The sequence below is a fragment of the Colossoma macropomum genome, unplaced genomic scaffold (assembly GCF_904425465.1).
Source record: "Colossoma macropomum unplaced genomic scaffold, Colossoma_macropomum, whole genome shotgun sequence".
In the NCBI taxonomy this organism is placed as follows: Eukaryota; Metazoa; Chordata; class Actinopteri; order Characiformes; family Serrasalmidae; genus Colossoma; species Colossoma macropomum.
The window spans coordinates 11,369,216-11,391,287 of NW_023494808.1; the positions used below are offsets into that span (position 1 = coordinate 11,369,216).

At 40.5% G+C, this 22,072-nt stretch overlaps 1 protein-coding gene across 1 annotated transcript; it reads left to right on the forward strand.

Moving 5' to 3' along the window:
• The first annotated feature begins 674 nt into the window (after nt 1-674).
• Nucleotides 675-21,092, forward strand: commd1 (copper metabolism (Murr1) domain containing 1). Its single transcript, XM_036557161.1, has 3 exons — nt 675-864; nt 3,537-3,824; nt 20,805-21,092. The coding sequence occupies exons 1-3, from the start codon at nt 691-693 to the stop codon at nt 20,910-20,912; spliced, it is 570 nt and encodes a 189-aa protein (XP_036413054.1). The 5' UTR covers nt 675-690; the 3' UTR covers nt 20,913-21,092.
• The last annotated feature ends 980 nt before the right edge of the window (nt 21,093-22,072 follow it).

Sequence of the window (22,072 nt, forward strand, 5' to 3'; positions counted from 1 at the left end):
ATCACAAAACAGCCCTGCAATTTCACTAAGGCTGCGGACTTTAAACACCCACTGTATACTTGAATTGCTACAAGTCTAATAGCTTCAAATATAGCATGCAAACTGGGCTATTTCCCAGTTTTACTATTTATACTTTTTATACCACATTTAAAAGTAAGCACTTCTACGGAGCCCTGACATCCATCCTGTATAAATAAAAATAACACGTGGCCACGCCTTATTAATACGTGGGAACAAGATCCTAATGCATGGCCGTGACTTGGTAAGGCGTGGGAATGAGATGATTAAGTCGTGGCCATGACTTAGTAAGGCGTGGGAAAGAGATCACGGCTTATTAAGTCGTGGCCACGCATTAGGATCTCGTTCCCACGCGTTAATAAGGCGTGGCCACGACTTAATCATCTCATTCCCACGCCTTACTAAGGCATGGCCATGCATTATTTTTATTTGTGCAGGATGTCACCAGCGGGGCTCCGTATTTACTCGAGTAATGTCTTTATCGAGTGTTTCTTGTCTACCGGTCAGTGCACCCTCGCCCCCTTGCACTCCTTTAGTCTACACTTCTGTGCGGGTATTGGGACAGAACCGTCTCTACGCGTATTTCCATTGGCCAATCACATCCCGCTGTGTCTCCCACGTGCGCCCCCCTCACATGACACCGGTCACGTGACTTGTCCGTCCACATCCACTATGGCGGACGCTGACAGCCTGAAATCGCTGAGCGGTTTGCTGAACGGAATCGCTCAAAAAGTTTATTACGGCAACTCGGAGATAACAGAGGATCTCCTGAAGAACGAGATTTATCCCGAGATGCCGCAGGAGGAGTTCCACGCGCTGCACGAAAAGATGAGGGGCGTTTTAAAGGTGTTTAGTCTCAGTCTGAGGTCAACATTTACTGCAAACGTTTATTCAGAATAGTTAAGGTCGCTTCTGAGAGAACAGCACTTTATATTAAACTGTGTTCATATGCAAAGTACATATATACATATATATATACGAGTCGTGTTAATTCTGCTATGTAAAGTCCAGTGCAGTGGCCTTATTCTGCTCTGTAAAGTCCAGTACAGTGGCCTTATTCTGTTCTATAAAGTCCAGTGCAATGGGCTTATTCTGCTCTGTAAGGTCCAGTGCAGTGGGCTTATTCTGCTATGTAAAGTCCAGTGCGGTGGGTTAATTCTGCTATGTAAAGTCCAGTGCAGTGGGCTTATTCTGCTATGTAAAGTCCAGTGCAGTGGGCTTATTCTGCTCTGTAAAGTCCAGTACAGTGGCCTTATTCTGTTCTATAAAGTCCAGTGCAATGGGCTTATTCTGCTCTGTAAGGTCCAGTGCAGTGGGCTATTTGCTATGTAAAGTCCAGTGCGGTGGGTAATTCTGCTATGTAAAGTCCAGTGCAGTGGGCTTATTCTGCTATGTAAAGTCCAGTGCAGTGGGCTTATTCTGCTCTGTAAAGTCCAGTACAGTGGCCTTATTCTGTTCTATAAAGTCCAGTGCAATGGGCTTATTCTGCTCTGTAAGGTCCAGTACAGTGGGCTTATTCTGCTATGTAAAGTCCAGTGCGGTGGGTTAATTCTGCTATGTAAAGTCCAGTGCAGTGGGCTTATTCTGCTATGTAAAGTCCAGTGCAGTGGGCTTATTCTGCTCTGTAAAGTCCAGTGCAGTGGGCTTATTCTGCTCTGTAAAGTCCAGTACAGTGGCCTTATTCTGTTCTATAAAGTCCAGTGCAATGGGCTTATTCTGCTCTGTAAGGTCCAGTGCAGTGGGCTTATTCTGCTATGTAAAGTCCAGTGCGGTGGGTTAATTCTGCTATGTAAAGTCCAGTGCAGTGGGTTTATTATGCTATGTAAAGTCCAGTGCAGTGGGCTTATTATGCTATGTAAAGTCCAGTGCGGTGGGCTTATTATGCTATGTAAAGTCCAGTGCGGTGGGCTTATTCTGCTCTGTAAAGTCCAGTGCAGTGGGCTTATTCAGCTCTATAAAATTCAATGCAGTGGAATTATTCTGTTCTATAAAGTCCAGTGCAGTGGGCTTCTTCTGCTTTACAGAGACCAGTACAGTGGGCTTCTTCTGCTTTGTAGAGACAAGTGGAGTGAGGTTACTCTGCTTTATAGAGGCCGGAGCAGTGAGGTTACTCTGCTTTATAGAGGCCGGAGCAGTGAGGTTACTCTGCTTTATAGAGGCTGGAGCAGTGAGGTTACTCTGCTTTATAGAGGCCATTGCAGTGAGGTTACGCTGCTTTATAGAGGCCGAGCAGTGAGGTTACTCTGCTTTATAGAGGCCGGAGCAGTGAGGTTACTCTGCTTTATAGAGGCCATTGCAGTGAGGTTATGCTGCTTTATAGAGGCCGGAGCAGTGAGGTTATTTTGCTTTATAGAGGCTGGAGCAGTGAGGTTACTCTGCTTTATAGAGGCCATTGCAGTGAGGTTATGCTGCTTTATAGAGGCCGGAGCAGTGAGGTTATGCTGCTTTATAGAGGCCATTGCAGTGAGGTTATGCTGCTTTATAGAGGCCGGAGCAGTGAGGTTATGCTGCTTTATAGAGGCCGGAGCAGTGAGGTTACTCTGCTTTATAGAGGCCGGAGCAGTGAGGTTACTCTGCTTTATAGAGGCCATTGCAGTGAGGTTACGCTGCTTTATAGAGGCCGGAGCAGTGAGGTTACTCTGCTTTATAGAGGCCGGAGCAGTGAGGTTACTCTGCTTTATAGAGGCCGGAGCAGTGAGGTTACTCTGCTTTATAGAGGCCATTGCAGTGAGGTTATGCTGCTTTATAGAGGCCGGAGCAGTGAGGTTATTCTGCTTTATAGAGGCCGGAGCAGTGAGGTTACTCTGCTTTATAGAGGCCATTGCAGTGAGGTTATGCTGCTTTATAGAGGCCGGAGCAGTGAGGTTATGCTGCTTTATAGAGGCCATTGCAGTGAGGTTATGCTGCTTTATAGAGGCCGGAGCAGTGAGGTTATGCTGCTTTATAGAGGCTAATGCGGTACTGTTGAAATTACACAGCATGAAAAGAGCTTCCCACTGCCTGTGTGACACAAAACAAAAATCTGCAACCAAATAATGAGCATCCAGATCATTAAATCTAGAACTGCAAGTTGTGTATGTTTGCTGTCATTTCAATAGACTCGATTGACAGAAATTTGTTTTTCTTTAGGAAAGCTTTATTATTTATCTTCAGCTTTATTGTATTTAAGAAGGCAGTCAGTGTTAAATGTTGTGGATCTTTGTCGTCACCAGCTGATGGCAGCATTTTGTTTTGTTTGGCCTAAGCTGTTGACCCACATGGGTCTAAAATAAACACCACTGGCAGTGCAGTTTAGTCTATTAGCTTAAACCCTAAACCCTATGTCTGAGAAAACGGCTCAGACTGTGGCTTTTATTGGTGTTGCTGAAATTATCCAAATAAATGAAGTATTTAAGCCTTCTTGATGTTTTTCATGATATTTATCTATCTGTCTATCTGTGTGGTTATTTTTTATTTTGCGCTTTCACCAACACTTGACTCTCTCTCTCTCTCTCTCTCTCTCTCTCTCTCTCTCTCAGTCCATTGCTACAGCAGACATGGATCAGACGCAGCTGGAGGCCTTCCTGACAGCTCAGACGCGTAAACAGGGTGGTGGAGGTGTGAGCTCTGAGCAGGCGGCGGCTCTGGGGCGCTTCTGGAAGGCTCACCGAGCGCGGATCAGAGAGAGCCTGCTGGCACAGAGCCGGTGGGAACCAGGTCTGCGTAGCGTGAACTGGAGGGTGGACCTGCAGACCGCATCCACCAGGGGGAGCACATCCAACACCCCCGTAGCCCTGGTGGAATTGGAGCTGGGTAGAAACGGACAGGTGAGGACAGTCACGATGGGTAACTTACCAGATTTAGGATTCAAGATTGAGATAATTTCCCTTCATAGAACTCATAAAAGCTTAGAGCCAGTGTGAACAGTTCTATCAAGGTGCAGACGTTTCACTTTTTGAGTGAATTTTTTCTAAGCTTATTAAAGGACAGACAATCATGAAATTATTTTAAACACTTTAAATCTATTACCTAACGGACAAGATGATTCTATAGTTGCGACTGTTTTCTGTTTGAAATTTAAGAAGATCTGAGATCTCGCTTTAGATTTTTTTTTTATAGTTGTTCATGTTTGGGGTTTGGGAATGGGGAAGACAGGCCTGTATCAAAGGCAAAGGATAAAATCCTGTATGGAGCACAAGGGAGAGAAGAAGAAATAAAGAGGTGGTGTGAACGTTTTCTGATTTTTTTCAAGACGTGCTCAGGTTTTGACGTCTATTTTTCACAAAATTCTTTAAACCTGATCTGAAAAGTTCCCTTATTCTAAAAACTGATTCTGCCTCACGTCTGTAAGTGCTTGCAAGTGAAGTGTCCAAACTCCAGTCCAAATCACACTCACTTTATGTAGCATTGTAAACAGCATCTAAAACAATAACAGAGATGTGGTGATCTTGTTGGTGTGATAGTAGCAGAGCAGCTCCTGCGCTGTACTAACAGTATGTGGAGGAAACCGTTCTCTGATACAGCCAGAAACGACTCGGGATTGTGGATCGGGATAAAAAGATCTGCTGTTTGTGCTGTCAAGTTTTAAATACACTTAGTTATTCTGCTTTATAGAGTCCAGTGTGGTGGGGTTATTCTGCTTTATTACATCCAGTGCAGTGGGGTTATTCTGCTTTATAGAGGTCAGTGTAGTAGTGCAGTGGAGTTACTGTACTTTACAGAGGGCAGTGCAGTGGGGTTATTGTGCTTTACCGAGGCTAGTTTAGTGGGATTATTCTGCTTTATTATGTCCAGTGCGGGGGGGTTATTCTGCTTTATAGAGGTCAGTGTAGTAGTGCAGTGGACTTACTCTGCTTTACAGAGGACTGTGCAGTGGGGTTATTGTGCTTTACCAAGGCCAGTTTAGTGGGATTATTCTGCTTTATAGAGGCCAGTGCAGTGTATTTATTCTACTTTATAGAGGCCAGTGTAGTAGTGCAGTGGAGTTACTCTGCTTTACAGAGGTCAGTGCAGTGGGGTTATTCTGCTTTACCGAGGCCAGTTTAGTGGGATTATTATGCTTTACAGAGGTCAGTGCAGTGGGGTTATTCTGCTTTACCAAGGCCAGTTTAGTGGGATTATCGTGCTTTATAGAGGCCAGTGTAGTAGTGCAGTGAAGTTACTCTGCTTTACACAGGCCAGTGCAGTGGGTTTGTTCTGCTTCACAGAGGCCAGTGCAGTGGAGTTATTCTGCTTTATACAGGCCAGTGCAGTGAAGTTATTCTGCTCTATAACGTCTAGTGCAGTGGGGTTATTGTGCTCTATAAGGTCTAGTGCAGTAGAGTTATTGTGCTTTATAGAGGCCAGTGCAGTGGATTTGTTCTGCTTTATAGAGGCCAGTGCTGCTCTATAAGGTCAGGGCAGTGGGGTTATTGTGCTCTGTAGAGTCCAGTGCAGTGGTGTTATTCTGCTTTATAAAATTAAAGTACTCCCACATATTTCCTTCTAGCCCTTCAGCGTCAATGACTGTGTGGAAAGCAGAGCAGGTTGGCTCACTTAGAGGCGAGGTGATGAGGATGGCTGGCATGAATTTATGATAAATTCACCTAAACTAGCTTTACATTTTCCCTATAGTAACAATAACTGTTCTATCTGTCCAAAGGCCTTTGCTCTAATTGATTTTAGTGGCTTTAAAGCACAATAATTCTGAATACTCGAGTGTTCTGGTTATTTAGGCCATCCCTACGTCACAATACGCTTTTCTGAGAATATTGTGGATTTCATCAGTACGTAACGAACACTGACCAGCTGAATGTTTCATTACAAAGAGAGCATAATTAGACGTAGTACTCAGTTTTTGATAGTACTATTTAGGTGTGGTTCTTTTTCGTCTATTGAAAAAGATCAAGCCTCGTAAAAACTAAACACCATTCTGCGAATTGTGCGTCTTGAAAAAGTGTCATGATGTCATATTTTTGCCACATCATCCACCACTACTTCCCAGGAAGATCTGGTGTGGTTAAAATTCTGCCGAAACAACTGTCTGAGTGAACGTGCATTTGACCCAAGCATCTGATAGTGCAACTGAATTATTGTCTGGTCCTTAATGACTGTGTGAGTCAGCAGAGTGCCCTGCAACTCTAATGCACAAATGAAGGAAGCTCGTAGCCATTTTCAATTGAATAAACAAGATGCTGCTGTCAGAAAAAGAGAGTGATGTGAGGTAGGATTAGAGTAAACGAAGCAAATTATACAGGCCGTCAAAGAGGGATGGGACAGGGCATGGCAGAGGAGTTGTTTGGCTCTGCTTCACTGCAGGGGTTCATGTAAGATTGATAATAACACACGTACCGCCCACAGTAATGTTAGACAAACCCTTCTAGGAATAGCCAACAAAGTGCCAGGCTACCGGAAATGCATCCAAACCTGAACTCTCAAAAGAGTAACTCATATACAGGAGTCCTGAGAGATCCATTTGTTTTTGGGGCGTTGTAACAGTTTTGCTATTTGAATGTCCTTTTTTTAAATGAATAGTATTTGTTGTCATAACAGAACCTCTAAAATGGTAACTTTACAGGATGTTCAGTGGATGTTAAGTCGTTTTAGACCATTTCTAATGTTCTGTCCATCATGAAATTGAAACGCAGTGCAAAGTGTAATGGGAGTTTTCACATAATGCAAAAAAGAAAATCGATATATTAATATTTGTTTACCATGTGCAGCTACCGTAAGAGATGATCCAGACCTGATGGCTGAGTTCATATGGAGATTGTTCTGTGTGTTTTAGGCATGTTTGTTTTAATACACGACCAGCTGAACTACACAATAATATCTCAGACAAACTTACACTGTACAAGTTTGTCATCTTTTTTTTATAGCTCAACTGATGAACAACTCAGCTGAACATTTTGTGGCTGTTACTGTTTTTAAGGGCCTGAAAATTCAGGTTATATGATAATATCTTGACCAGGGTATATTTTGGTTTGTCCATCTGAATTTACATGACCAAATTGTAAGGCAAATTATTCAGTAACTACATGAAATAAATGTACATTTTTATTTTTTATTTTTTTTTGTAAAAGCTCCCCTCAGATTAACAGAACATGTGTTTTATGATCACACATATTACTATATGCTTACAATTCACTGCTGAAAGCCAAAAATCTGAGACGCTCTTTATATTATTTTATAAAAGTAACTTTTACAGAGCAGATCACTGAAGAGACGCCATCTGTTTATAGTTTATAGCCCAGATTTGTGGAAAAATGGGTCGACTTTCAGTAGAACAAAAAAATTGTGAGTTCAGCTTCTTTTATTGTAAGAGTTTAAAATTACATCACCCATCTATTAGACTGGAAAGAAGACAGTTACAGCTCTCATACGACCCCCACCTTCTGAATGTAGCTTATGAAATATGAAAGTTATGAAGAACATGACGAAGTGCGTTTTGGAACCACTGGTGGTCTCAAGGAGTTGAAAAGGTTAAATGATATCAACTGATAGAATTTTATATTTATAGTATCATTTTCAGTTTAATACTGCAGTACTTAAACAGTGAATTAATGACAGTTATCAAATAAACAAATTAACAGCAGAAACTCAATGTTAATGTGTGTGTGTGTGTGTTTGTGTGTGTGTGTTTGTGTGTTGTAACATTTTATTCTCATACTATTTTAATTCTCTATAGCATTTATTATTATTAGGGGTCCAAGCACTTGGTGCTGGAACCCTGTTGTAACTGTTAGGATTTTCCTCCTCCTCCTTCTTCATCTTCTTCTTCTTTTTCTTTACTGAAACGAATCAAGCATACCAAACCGTAAGTCATACAGACATGAAACTTTGTCAACAGCTAGTAGACCGGATTCTTTTTTCCTCTATCTACACATCTCATGCTCTTCAAAAACAGCTCAGGATCCAGATAGCACCTCCTTCTTTATTTTGAGAAAAATTGCATTTTATGCAAAATCTCACAGATTTTGAGCGTGAACCAGTCCCCAGGTGTTCACACAGTCTGCACAAATCTGGTGTCGAAAGAATCCCAAGAGATTAAACTTTAATAATTAGCAAAACAAATTGGAATTTCAACACTATGTAGTGTCCAAGCACCACCCAAAAACAGGAGTGTAGCTTATGGTGCGCAAGTTACGCATCTACAGGACTCGGAAACTCTTTAACCGATTATTACGAAACTTCACAGGCATGATGTACCTTACAGGAGTCGTGGCTTCAGATTTGTATCAAGAAAATATGCAACCAAAGGTCGTTCAATTGACATGAAATTTGACATATTGTTACTGTGTGCCGTCCTCATTCAGATCCTATGAGGCTAATGTCATATTTGAAAAACATTGCCATTAGCCAGTCAGACTTCAGCAGGTATTTGACAGCCCTAGAATTGGCCCATCTCCATGAAACCTATATGTATCTTCAGGTATGGACTACCTACTACCCATTTACATTTTACAGTTATCGACCACTGGGGGTGTTACTTATGTTTTAAAACACTAAAAAATGGTATTTTTACCATTCAGCCTGTTCACCTGCACATTTATGAGCCTGAAAATTTTAATATAAGTCAATCTGTCATTTACAAATTTTTACCATTTTTCTACAAATGGTCATTGTTTGTATTTTTCAAACTAGTCCTACAATTTGCATCTGATATCTCAAAACTAGTCTTGAAACAAAACTTGGAGTCTGAAAGTAAATGACTTTTTAACACAGTGTTGCTGCAACATGTCAGTCAATCCATCTGGGTGGAGAACTCATGAATCCGTTAGCTATAACTCACTCATACATTGCCTGATAGAGACTGAACTTGGTACAGACTAGGTGAACAATAATACTCTGAAGAAGCAAGCCAATTGTGATCTGAATCCACCTACAGAAGAACATAAAATCATACATAAGTAAATGTAACTTACATCTCCCTCAGTTTAACTTAAGAAATGTAAATGGTGTCAAAATACTCAAGTCTTTAGTTTGAAAAAAAATAAAATAAGTTTTGTGCTAACTCACTGATTTATATTCTTTTTGAACACAGTAGTGCAGTGACAAGTATATATTGTCCGCTTGACACCAAACTTGGTGTACATTCTCAACGCCTAATATTGAAACAGTGTGCAAAGACTGGTGGACATATGTTAATAGGGGGCGCTAAAACGGTGATTTCAAATGTTAAAACTATTTACAAATTTATCACATTTACAAAACTTTTTTTAATACATAGTCCAGAAAACTACACTACTCTAATTTTATGTTAGACGTACTTGCAAAGGTGCTTTGACCCCTGAATTGCTGTTTGTGGCTATAGTTATTGTTGTTATTATTACTATTAGGTCTACTTTTATTATTTTGTGTTCTCTCCATGATGGAGAACCCATTCTATACAGTTCTTTAAAGAATCTTGTCAAAATATTTCTATGTAGCACCAAAAAAGTTTCCACCACTGTTGACTCTTGAACCCTTGTTTGTGTTGTAAAAGCCATGTCTGCTGTGGCAGAAGGCAGCTGGCTTGCTTGTTCTAGAATAGTTGGTAAACACCCATCCAGCCAAAACCCTGTATCGGTTTAACTAAGACGTCCTTATCAGCTAGAGAGCTGGACCTCTTGTTGAACTTGTGTGCTTATCATCTACTTCTCCTTTGTGGCTTCTGGTGCTCGAAGTCTGTGCAGCAGGTCATATAAACACATGCAGGTTTTAACAGCAAGCAGTGACTGTGTTATTAGATCCCCTTCATTGTTTGTGGAGAACCGCGGGGCTGCCAGATGCACTATTGTGATCGGAAACTTATCTGTCTACACTGCCCTGGAAATAACATGAAGCTCACAATGGAAAATGAACTGTATGTTCCTATCATATGATAACACCCCCAGAGCTCAGTGTAAACGTTAAAGGAGGATTTCACCCTAAATGACACTGAATAATAGCTTGTGGGGATCAGTTAGCAAGGCCTCCTTTCATAATTCATAAATAATTGTTCTGTATTAATGAATTCATTATCGCTAGGGCTGTGACGATTTAGAAAAGTCATATTGGACACAATTTTTTGTTTAAGCTTCAGGTGTGAGAGTCAAATGCGAGCTAAATTCGCTGGTTAATATTGTTATTTTCCTGTACTTAAGCTGCCGGGTACACAAGTACATGCATACATAGCAGTGTTTCATTTGCTGTTACAAACATACTCTACTTTGAATGTAAGTCAATGGAACCAGACTTTTTTCCAAGTCATATTAGGTTGTTTCCTTTGGTCCATTCATCATGAAATTTGGTGGAATAGAAGACTTCAGATAAAGGGCAGGGTACGGTGTTCCTGCAGTCTGTGAGCTGTCGTCTCACGACGTGGATGGCACTAAAATGGCTGTGTTAAGAATTAAATAATAATAATAATGTATAAGTATGTTGCACACAATATTTATTTATTATTTATTATCCCTAGCATTTCCATAAAACAGACTGTTTACTGTATATAGAATACAACACATAACTGCTTACTCTAACAGTACATAACATACCGTATATATTGTATTTATAACATTATGTGTATATATACATGTATTTATCATTCATAGATATATTTGTAATTGGGTATATATTGTTTATATGGTTGTTACTGAATGTGTCTCTGCCAGTCTAGGTCAGATTAGTTTACATTTAGATTGGCCTATAAGTAGAAGAGATTGTTGGTGTAGCATTAGCCTTTTTAAAGCATTGGAAACTTGGACTACTACTGGAGTACCGCTGTACTGCATGTCAGGGGTGACAACAAAACAAAAGGAAAACAAAAAAAAAATTGGCAAAATGGAACTAAATTAAATTTGAACTAGGCCACTGACTGACTAATTAAACTACCCTTCATTTCATGCTTTTATTGTGTCTGTAAATCTATTCATGAACAGTGTCAGTGTTTTAATCCTGTGCTTCATTGGGTTCACCCTGAGATGCTAGCTAACATCTCAGAAGAAAAAATACAAGATCGCAATAACCCAGACTCCGGTGCCGAACGTGAACTGCGTGTGACATCATCCTTATTTTATCCTTTGGTTCAGTGTGTTTCACACTGAAAAGGCTAACGTGCACCGAATTACTTGTGCAGGTGAGAAATTCTGCAGGGATGCGAGCTCTGTTACTCTATATTCGTAACTTAAATGTCCCCAGGTGCTCAGTCTTTTAAACCTACCTGTTTGCTTGAACTAAACACCTGGGATCCTTTCTTTGCTGCAGGTTCATTAAGTCTTGGGCCCAATTTCCGAGCTGCTGACTTAAGTAAGGCGCAGTGGGTAGCGCTGTCGCCTCACAGCAAGAAGGGCCTGGGTTCGATTCCCCGGCCGGGTGACCAGGGTCCTTTCTCTGTGGAGTTTGCCTGTTCTCCCCGTGTCTGTGTGGGTTTCCTCCGGGTACTCTGGTTTCCTCCCACAGTCCAAAAACATGCAGTCAGGACAACTAGACATAGTAAATTGCCCCTAGGTGTGAGTGAGTGTGTGACTGTGTATGTCTGTCTGTCTGCCCTGCCATGAACTGATGACCTGTCCAGGGTGTATCCTGCTTTCCGCCCAATGACAGCTGGGATAGGCTCCAGCACCCCACCACGACCCAGAAGGATAAGCGGTTTAGTGTGTGCAGCTAAAATGCATTTTAGTGATATGGCTGGTGTGGAACTGGGTGCAGTTGTGTAGAATTGAGGTATAACCGCTGTCCCATAGACTGCTGTTGAGGTAGAAGAATCAGAGCGCATTACGTTGCAGTGCATGCTGGGGACTGTAGTGCAGCACATTGTGAAACAGGCTAATATTAATAGAAAATTAAAATACTTTTGCGGGCCGGTAGGATTGTGTGGCAGGCCTGAACAGGCCCGACACATGGGCCATAGAAGGTTCCATTCAGTCCAAAATGTCTTTGTCCAGCATGTTGAATTGGTATTTGTTTGAGTGCTTTGCTTTATTTCCACCACCAAACCACCAACTCCTCCTGAAAGTGAAGGATAATAACAGGCACTGGGAAAGGCAGGACAGGCCTGTCTGCATTTGCAGTAGGAGGCATTGAGTCGCATATGTAGGTCAGCAGTTCAAGCCCAGACTTGTCCTTTAATTCACATAGGTGTATGTAGTCAGAACAGAACAACCACGAATCTGCGTTTGTCTCTTTATTTGTCTGTATAAATGTATCCTTTTCCGAATAAGCTCATCATAACATACGATTATTGATTAATAACTGATGATGTAAAAATTTATGTCCTTTTTTTTTCTCTGTACAGCGTTGTTGTTGGCCTTATTTGAAATGGACATGGGGATGTGAATACGATACCCTGACTTCAATACTGAGTCTTGTACAATACTCTTTTTGAACCCTTCTTTTAAATTATAAATCAAAAGTGGACGAGGCTTAAAGTGTGAGTTGCTTGAAGTGGCTGTATTTACTGTCTGACAGATTGCAGACTAATCAGAAAGCACTGAATGTTAATAACATGCTTACAGAATGTGATTTAGGCAGCCAGTCAGCAGTCTGAATTTTGGAACAAGCATGCTTATTACCTGTTCCTGTACCTGAAAGCTGTTCCGTGAGTTGGGATGGATCTCTGTTTCAGGCACAGATTTGGAAAATTGTTATTATAGAGAAACAGCATATACCTGTTTTATAAAGTGTCCGTGTGAAACGCAGCGTTCGGTAGACGCACCTCACGTTCAGCCTACAGTCTATTCAGCCAATGGAAAGTCACGGTGCTGCAGAAAGATCCGCCCAACCAGTCTCCATGGTAACGCCTGGTACATCACGCAGTGTGTTTGGAATGCGAAAGTAGTCGAGAATCGGCAGCTCTACAGTCGTTAAGAAGTGTCGCTTCACTGTCTAACCCACCTGATGTATTTGATATCTTTGGCAATTTGTGTGTTTTTGTTTTATTTCCTTTAGTGAGCTCATTTTAAAATGTCCACAGTTAATTATCACATTAGCCTGTGTGACTCGAGGTGAAGGTAATGATTTACTAAAGTTTACAAAAGTCCAGTGGTTACTGATGACTCCTCGAACCACATCTGCTTCATATGATGTTAAGCATTTGAGCTCGTGGCTCAGCTTGAGTCTGAAGCTGTGCCACATGTTGATGATGTGATGCCCCATGTTTTAGTCTGTTACAGTTAGGAGTGAGTAATATGATCGTATGTTATTGTGACAGGAGTCCAGTAGAGTGTAGTTGGCCCGGGTTAGGCATAAAAAGCTCTGTTCTAGAGAAACTTACTGAGTCAGAATTGCTTATGGTGGTGGTGATGGGAACCAGACGTCTGAAGAGTTTAATGCCTCTAAAAGCTCCGTCGCAGAAAGTTATTACGTGAAATGGTTATAAATACATGAATGCCTGATGGCTGAGACACTGTTTAACAATATTATGAGTGAACCATTTCACACTCTCAATGCGTGAATTGTGCAGAAGCCTTTTAAATTGGTGGAATTCCCCTTTAACTGCTGTGCAATATGTAAAATGTTTAATTAAAAAGTGTTTCTAAATGTAGAACCACTGTAAGTTTGTGTCAGTTTCAACTCATCAAGCTTCAGAACAAATATCATGTATCATGAAAACGTCTTCAGATATCATGACGTTATATATGTGCCATATTCCCCACCCTTATTTGCTGTGTATTTCTCTGCAGTATTGGAGGACTCATTGTTGGTTTGAATAGAGGCAACTCGACAAATGCATTAGCAACATTAACCGCCATCAAATCAAGATTAATGCCTTCCTATCAGAAGGATCCAGGCCTCCCACACATTAGAAATGTAGGTTCTGTTATCAGTAGAGTGTTATCGACTGATCTCCTTCAAACCATTAGACGAGACAATACAAGACCCAAACCACAGCTTTTATTTTTAACACCACCATTCAAAAGTATGAAAATCACTTTTTGTGTTTTATATATATATATATATATATATATAAAGGAAAAAATATGATTTCATATATTATAAAATAATTATATTATACAGTTACTATACAATAACAACAGTAAACATACTTTTAGATGTTTTATTCAATATTTCAAGGCAACAAGAAGTTATTCGAGGATAAAGAATAAAGTGTAATTTTCTGTTAATAGGATATTTTGTCAAGATGTCTGTGTCAGGATGTGATTTGAAATTTAAGGCATTATAGAAAATTAATCCTAGAAAATTAAAATTAAAGTTACTTCATGGAGTCATTTTAGAATGATCACAGCTCTGTTCATCATTCTGGACACCTAAAAATGAATCATTTTTTATATAATTACTTTGGAACAGCTTCCTACTAATAATTTGTAATTATATAAAATTGTGCTCAGGACTAGTTTGTTTGAATAATTTTGACATTTATTATACATACATACATCATCTAAACCGCTTATCCTTCTGGGTCGCGGTGGGGTGCTGGAGCCTATCCCAGCTGTCTTTGGGCGGAAGGCAGGATTCACCCTGGACAGGTCGCCAGTCCATCGCAGACATTTATTATAAAATAATATAAACATATAAGCATAATATAAAACCCATATGACATTTTTATGTCAGGTGGCTTTTACATTATTGAAAATGTTTAGTCTAGACTTCTGAACAATAACACCAACTCAAGTCTTCATCCTCTGGAAAAAGCAAGACCAGTTCTGTTTTAAGAAGTCACAAAGTTGTATAAGGAGGTTCAAAAGCAGGTAATAGCAAAGCCTGATCAATGTAAATGTTACCCTGTCTGAAACTCTCTGGTAGAGCTCTGGTGTCTTTGAGCCCCACCTCCCAGTGAGCCCAATGTACTCTGAATGGTCAGCTCGCACACTCTGTGCTGATTGGTCAGCAGCCAAAGCGGTTCCGCCCCTACGTATTCCGCCCTTGTCTTGCAGTCTGCAGGCCCTTCTCTCCTGAGAAGCCAGTGCGTCTGGTTCTGCCATTTCAGTTTGAGCCAGAATCTGATCCTGAAAGTCAGGTCTGCGTCTTCTCCCCATGGCTTCAAAACTGAACAAACTCTTCCTGACCTCCAGTAGTTGCTGTGCGTTGTGTGAGGGAGTGCCAAGCTTGTGGGTAGGCAGACAATAAGGATTGTGTTATGAGATGATGTCATGGTGTAACAAAGGAAAAGGGCTATAATTCTAATGAGGCATTTCAGGCAGCTGAGAAAAGCGGTTCCCGTGCTGTGTAGTATGTGCTATATAACGCTAAAAGAAAGGGAAAACCAGAAAAGCGTATTAGGTCCCCTTTAAGACCAGTGGAACCATAGCTAACATTCCTGGATATGGCTGCAAGAGGATAATTGAGCTTCAGGTTCAAGAGAAAAATGTTTGAATGGTGGAGAAAGAAAGGAAAACTTCAAAACAGACTTTTAAGCTTGAGATGCAACAGTTTCAAGTAGCAGCACTGGTTGCTGGCTCAATGAAAATGGGCTCCATTATAAAAGACAAGGAAAAGCCCACTTCTAAGAGAGACAAAAACTGTGTCTCAAATGCATGTAATGGGTCCTCCAGTAGGATAATGACTCAAAACATACCCCAAAAAGCACCCAATAATGGATCAGAAGAAAATAGGGTACCCATGAACCCTGAGCAAAACAGAGCGGGTTGGAGCAGAAGAGTGGGCCAGACTACCAGTTGGGAATATAACCTGGATATAGGGGTGTGAAATATGGCAAAAAATGCCTTATTGTGATATTTAAAGACATTTTCACACTATACATATTACAGTGTTTTGACACACTGCACTAATAACTGAGTACAGTGATGTTTATTCAGACTTTCACATACTGTACTGCACTCTGTCCAGTGGGACAGGACTAGTGATGCTCTCTTTCTAACAAAACACAGTTGGTCAGTGTTCTTTAAGTACTGGCAATATCCATAGTACACTGAGAAATGTGAATTGTGTATCACGATAATAATATTAATCACAATAACGATAACATGTTGTCATATTGCCCACCTTTAGCCTGAGTCTTACTCTTTTGGGTGGTAGCTCTGGTTAAAGAGGCTGAAAACCAGTAGTTTAAAATTTAGCAGCAAGCAGAGAAATACATTTGAAAATGTTTTATTATTCAAACAGAAGGAAATTGGCAAGTTACTTATTGAATGAATACCAGAGATGTCAGCTAAAACTACAGCTAAGCAGTGCAGCACTGGGTGCCTATGAGGACTCGTCTTCTACATCCTCAGTGGACAGTGAGCCAACATTTTAGCTTGTTAGAGAAATCTTTCCATTGTTTTTGGATCTAGCTAACATCAGATAGAGAAGTTAGCCTCTTTAGCTGTAGAGCTGTGTTGTCTGTCTTCTCAGTCGTGTCCTTAGCAGTGCGCTCACTTTCAGGCCTGCATGTTTCTGAGCGTCACAGTGTCGTATGTGTATTTACTCACACGTATGAGCAAAACCATAACATTTTACAGTCCTGTTAAAACATGAGTGGCATTTCATTCAGTTATTTGTCTATTTTTTCCATCTTCTCTGTGATAAAACAGAACAGAAGTAACCCAGGTAGTGATTTCAGTATTTCTCATTTTCTTTTTCTTTCTCTCTCTCTCTCTCTCTCTCTCTCTCTCTCTCTCCCCCTCTCCCCCCCCCCAGTTAATGTGATCTCTCTGTGTTATTATGAGTGTCAGCCGAAATGAAAGATACAGGGTGTGTCTGAAGCAGAGGTGGAGTGAGGGTGGGAACAGTCATCTCTCATTAGAGCTTTTGTAAGTGCAGGAAGAGGGGTGTGTGTGTGTGTGTTTGTGTGTGTGTTTGTGTGTGTGTGTGTGTGTGTGTGTGTTTGTGTGTGTGTGTGTGTGTGTGTTTGTGTGTGTGTGAGTGTGGTTCCTCGTGGGAGTTTAAAAGCAGGAATTAGCGAGAAGGTAATCAGCCAACAGCAGCAGAAGAGATGAGAGAGTGATGAACTCGCCCTCGTCTAAATTTTGGATCATTCTGGGGCAGATTACTTACTAACAGGCCATATCCTACTTTTGTATTGTCTTTTTTCTCAGAGATCTGAAAACCATATTTGTGTGGGTTTTTTTTGTACCAAAAACATCATTCATATATTATTATGCCTTAAAGACTGGTGCATGTAAGTGACATCTGTTCTGATTGGCTGCTCTGTTTTTATTGGTTTTCTATGATAGAGGCCCTTTAAATCAAACTCTGATAAAGCACAAATCGGTACAGTCAGAGACATTACTACATTCATGATAGCGTACACGAGAAGAACACTAGCTACATTGCCATATAACATAAACTAGCTGAACAGCAGTAAAATACATTAGCCATCATGAAAATACAACATATTATTGACAGTACTTGTCAAAAGTGGGGCCCAACTGATATATCATTTCTTAAATTTAGTGACCCACATTTTCATCAGTAAAGGCCAATGACGTACAGAAAGACCTGATAATTCGCAGCTTTTTTGCCGTAGCATTGTCTGGATTCAGACTTGTAATCTTCCAGTAATGGTAAAACCTTAGACTAGGGGTCGGCAGCACCCCTCTTGTGCAGCCCTGTTGCGGCTCCACAGCAGAATTAGATTTGTAGGTAAAAATAAAATAATCCTCCTTTACAGTAAAATAAAGCTCTGCTGATCGTTCAAAACAGTTTAACAATAAATGGTCCTAAACGCTGGAGTTACTGTAGCCTCTGCTGATTTAAACTTTAACCCTGAAGGTTGGCGTGCAGACTGTTGGTCACCATAGCAATGCAGACAACAGTCTCACCTAGCTAGTAGCCAACGAAGCGGCAAAGAGAGAGATTTAGGATGAACATCGATAATTTGGAGACAGTCAGACTTATTTACATTTATAATCACTCCAGCTGGTTTACTGATATGTTTAATCTGCAACGAGAAACTGTCAAACACTAAAAAGTCGCAAAGTCATCTTCTTGTTCGCCAGGTGCTTGTTCGAATTGTCCTGTTCCACCTTAAATAATGCAGCAGTTACATTGTGGCACCTAAGGCACTATTTAAGGTGGAACGGGAAAATTCGAACAAGAAGCTGGGGAATGAGAAGACTTCAGCTAAAAGAAAAATATTGAGAGACATTTTACAAGACGCTATTCCACTTTTGTGGAAAAGTTTCCTGCTGGAGATGTGAGAAAAGCGGCTGTAGCTGATCTAAAGCTTAAAGCAGAGCAAAGTAAGTCTGCGTTTTTGTTATATTTTCAGCCTATACTAGTACTTTAGCACATACTGAGACAATTTACAGCCAAGATGGTAAAATGGACATAAAATGTGGCTCCCAATGTGGTTTGATTTTTGTTGAACATTTGAGTTGCCGCCCCCTGCCTTAGACAGTTATGAAACTGGGCAGGTCAACATAAGTTCTGAGTTTATCTAAGGGAGGTCAGCACCACCACTAGTGCTACAATATTAATATTATTTAAGACTGTGAGTGCCTGTTGTTTAATTGAGAACTGACAGTCAGTTTAGCCCAGTTTAACCAAAAACAACTGGGGTATAAAATTAAAATCCAAAATATGAATATAAAATTGTATTGATGAATTATATTGGACATCTGAATGGGCCACAAATGTTTCATATCCGTCAGGCCCTATTCAAAAGTGAGCAATATCTACACATACAGAAGCTAAAAGATGCGAAAAGTCTATATGCTGGATAAAATGATTAATCGTGAGGGTGTTTTTGAGTAATATATGCATAAAAATGCTATTGGTGCAAAATGAGGATTATTCAATAAAAATGTCCCACAGCTCTTCTCCTATTGAGAAATCCTGCATTGTGAAATGTACTGGTTCTTGTGGTGAGGGTGTGAAATCTCAGCATGTTTCTGATGTCCACCTTGGACAAACATTCTTTCCGGTTTTGTCCAGATTGATCCGATTGCTCTGTTTTGAGTCTCAGCAGAGGAAGTCTGTGAACATTAGCTCACCTTCTCCAGGGACGTAACCTTTCTTTAAATAATGAACCCACCAGCTCACTTCAGCGGAGCTTGGGAAAACTCCACGCCAGTGAGCTTTTATAGTGTGGAGGATATTTTCCTCCCCTTCCTTCCTTCCTTTATTTCTTTCTTGACAATACCACTTACAATTTCACTGTATTTCTCTGTACATAGAAAAGATATGACAAATCAAACAAAACTCTTATAACAGAAGCCGATGGGCAGCTGTGGGATTCTGTCAGTTTATGAGAGATGTGTTTTTGTAGAACAGTTAAATTCTTCAGTCAGACATTTTTGTAAATTAAGTTGTAAGTTTGTATAATTCGTTCTGTCAGAGATGGAACTGTTTTTCACAGCAAAGAACTTGATACCAGCATAATGTGGGTGGAGTTTTCACCGGCCTGATCGCCATGGATACCAGAAAATACTGGGGAAAGTTAAAGTAACTGGAATTGCTTTTTTGTGTTGATCCTGTGTTTGAAAGTTGGATTAAACTTCATTAAAACTGATCTGGCTCTGTTTGAACAGCAGTTCAAGGCGAAGAGCAGAACAAGAGTCTTTTTAGCCATCATCATCAAAATAAAGACAACTTTTTTTGTGAACAGATGAGTGATGGATCTTAAGCCACTCAAAACAGGTTTATACACTCTCAGAAAAAAGGTAGTAAACTGTCACTGGGGCAGTCCCCCTCCTGTCACTGGGGTGGGACCCTCAAGGGTACATCTCAGCACCTTTAGTCAGGGAACATAACTGTACCATAATCCACTGAAATGATATGTTCTAAGCTGTACTGACTCCACACACCCCGTCTCGTCTCCAGGCTTTTTATTTTATTGTCCTGTTTTAAAACATTCGGATATGAAAAGGTACAAATACAGTCTTTTCACCTGGGAAAAACTTATTTAAGGATTGGACCTTAAACCCACTGCTGTACCTTTGAGGGAACATTTACAGTATTTGTACCTTGATAAACGAAAATTGTACCTGCACAGAACCTTTATTTCTGATAGTGTAGAGCATGTGCTAACGGCCGGTGCTACCATAGCTCATATGTATGGGTGGCAATCCACATAGAACTGTAGTTAAGATATTTTGATAGCCTAAATCACCTCATCAGTTGGTATAATACACTCAAAGTAAGGCTGAATGAAAAACGTTACCATTAAAAATGCAATAAAAACGTTTACTGTGCCACACTAATGTTGTGAGATGCACAGTTGGGGCACTCAGTGTGTAGGACGAATTGTCTGAATAATTTTCGGACAGCTGGCTAGCCAGAACGCTCTTGTTTATTTTCAGTAATAAACACAACTGAGTTAGAACTCTAGAGAAGTACTGAACATGCTTGGACCGAACTTGCAGTTAAAGCTCAGAGTCATCTGGGATTGCGTGAGTCTCTGAAACTGTGCCAAATCCTCATTGGATTCCAGTGTGCAGAGCTGGAAGATATATACTACAGGGGAGAGGCTAGTATTTCACTTAATGGATGTTTGTTTCCCACACAGAAGTGCCGTGTGTTCATAAAAGCAGTAAATGTGTCAGTTATTCGAACAGCTGTTCCTTTTCCTAATATCTTAAAGATGGAGTATTATCGAATGTTTGTTGCACCCCTATTCATAGCTATACATAGTGTAGTAATGTTAGTGTTGTATGCTGGAGGTTGGGGTTCAAGTCCCTGTTTGGGCAGTAAAGCTGGTGCTTTTGGCTGTGCTACTCTGTTAATACTGTGTTTTAATACTTTTTTTGCTCAGGAATGTGAGAAGACTCTCTTAATAAGAGTGTTTGCAGAACGCTGTTAATGAAATAAATTCAAGTTCATGTTGCCCCTTTTGTCCCTTGAAGCCCTGCCCCCCCCCAAAAAAATGCCACCGCATGGGCATATAGGGTTGAAAAATGCTGGAATTTTCTTTTAATTAATATTCTATCTTCTCTCTCTCTCTCTCTCTCTCTCTCTCTCTCTCTCAGGACTCTGAGTTTGTATGTTTGGAGTTTGATGAGCTGAAGGTAAATCAGGTGCTAAAGAAGATGGCAGAGATTCAAGAGAGCATCGACAGCATTGTACACCATAGCTAGAGTGTGTGTGTGTGTGTGTGTGTGTGTGAGATCAATAACATAATAATCTTTGTATTTTTTTGTGAATGCTGTACTCGATACTGTTTTGTCTTAAGTGTCAGTGAATTTAGATGCATTTTTAATCATATGCACCATCATGTATCGCCATAATGTCCAATTAAATCTGGATTTTTCTACCTATTATTGTATATATTTTTTTATTCATGTTTTTTTTTCAAGTGTGTTTCCATTAATTTTATCTATTACTGGTGAGTTTAGGCTGATCTCTGTATTCAAAGCAGTACAGAGTATCTGTGATTAAACTGGTGAAGTCTAATGTAATAGCTGAGGTTTTTATTGACTCAGTACAGGCAACAGTAATAATAGAGCACAGTGCAGAAGCGAACAGACATAAATCCATAAACAACTTATACGACTGGAACTCTCTGACCCTGACTTAGACCAGGCGTGTCACACTGGGGACCTTCCAGGCCAAAATGCTGTGGAGATCAGCGTTTACCCTCATCTAATGTTCTGAATTCAGTTCATGAAGGCCTGGCTAATTAGCTGATGAGCTGAATCAGGTGTGTTTAATGAGGCATCGTGCTGAAGTCTGCAATGTTTTGGCCCGCGAGGACTGGAGCCTGACACGTGTGCTTTAGGCGGTGATGGAGCTCCATATAATATCTTTGGTATGAGTTGGAACAGGGTTTGTGTTCCACAACTAATCATTCAGCATCAGAAGCTGTCCTCACTAATGCTCTCGTGGCTGAATGCAATCAAATCCTCACAGCAATGAAAAGCTTTCCCAGTGGAGGAGAGGCAACTCCCTATTAATGTTGATTTCAAAGTGAACTTTGTCATTCAGACTACACAACAAGTGGCGCACAGCTGAACGAGATTGCGTTTCTCCAATTCCGATGTGCAAAAAATACACATAAATATAAAGGCAACTCCACAGACATACTAGACATCATAGACAGACATAAAACATACAAAGAGAGAGATGAAAAATAATAACTCAGGGTTGATTACAGGGTGTGTACCTGTTGTTTAGCGTATTTACAATTAAGTGCATAAAACATTTTACATTTTATATTCTGCCTGTGAAAATGATAACACGCCCCAGCTTCACTAAATTACAAAACGCAGTGGTAGAGTTGCTGGTATGTTGTTCTGAT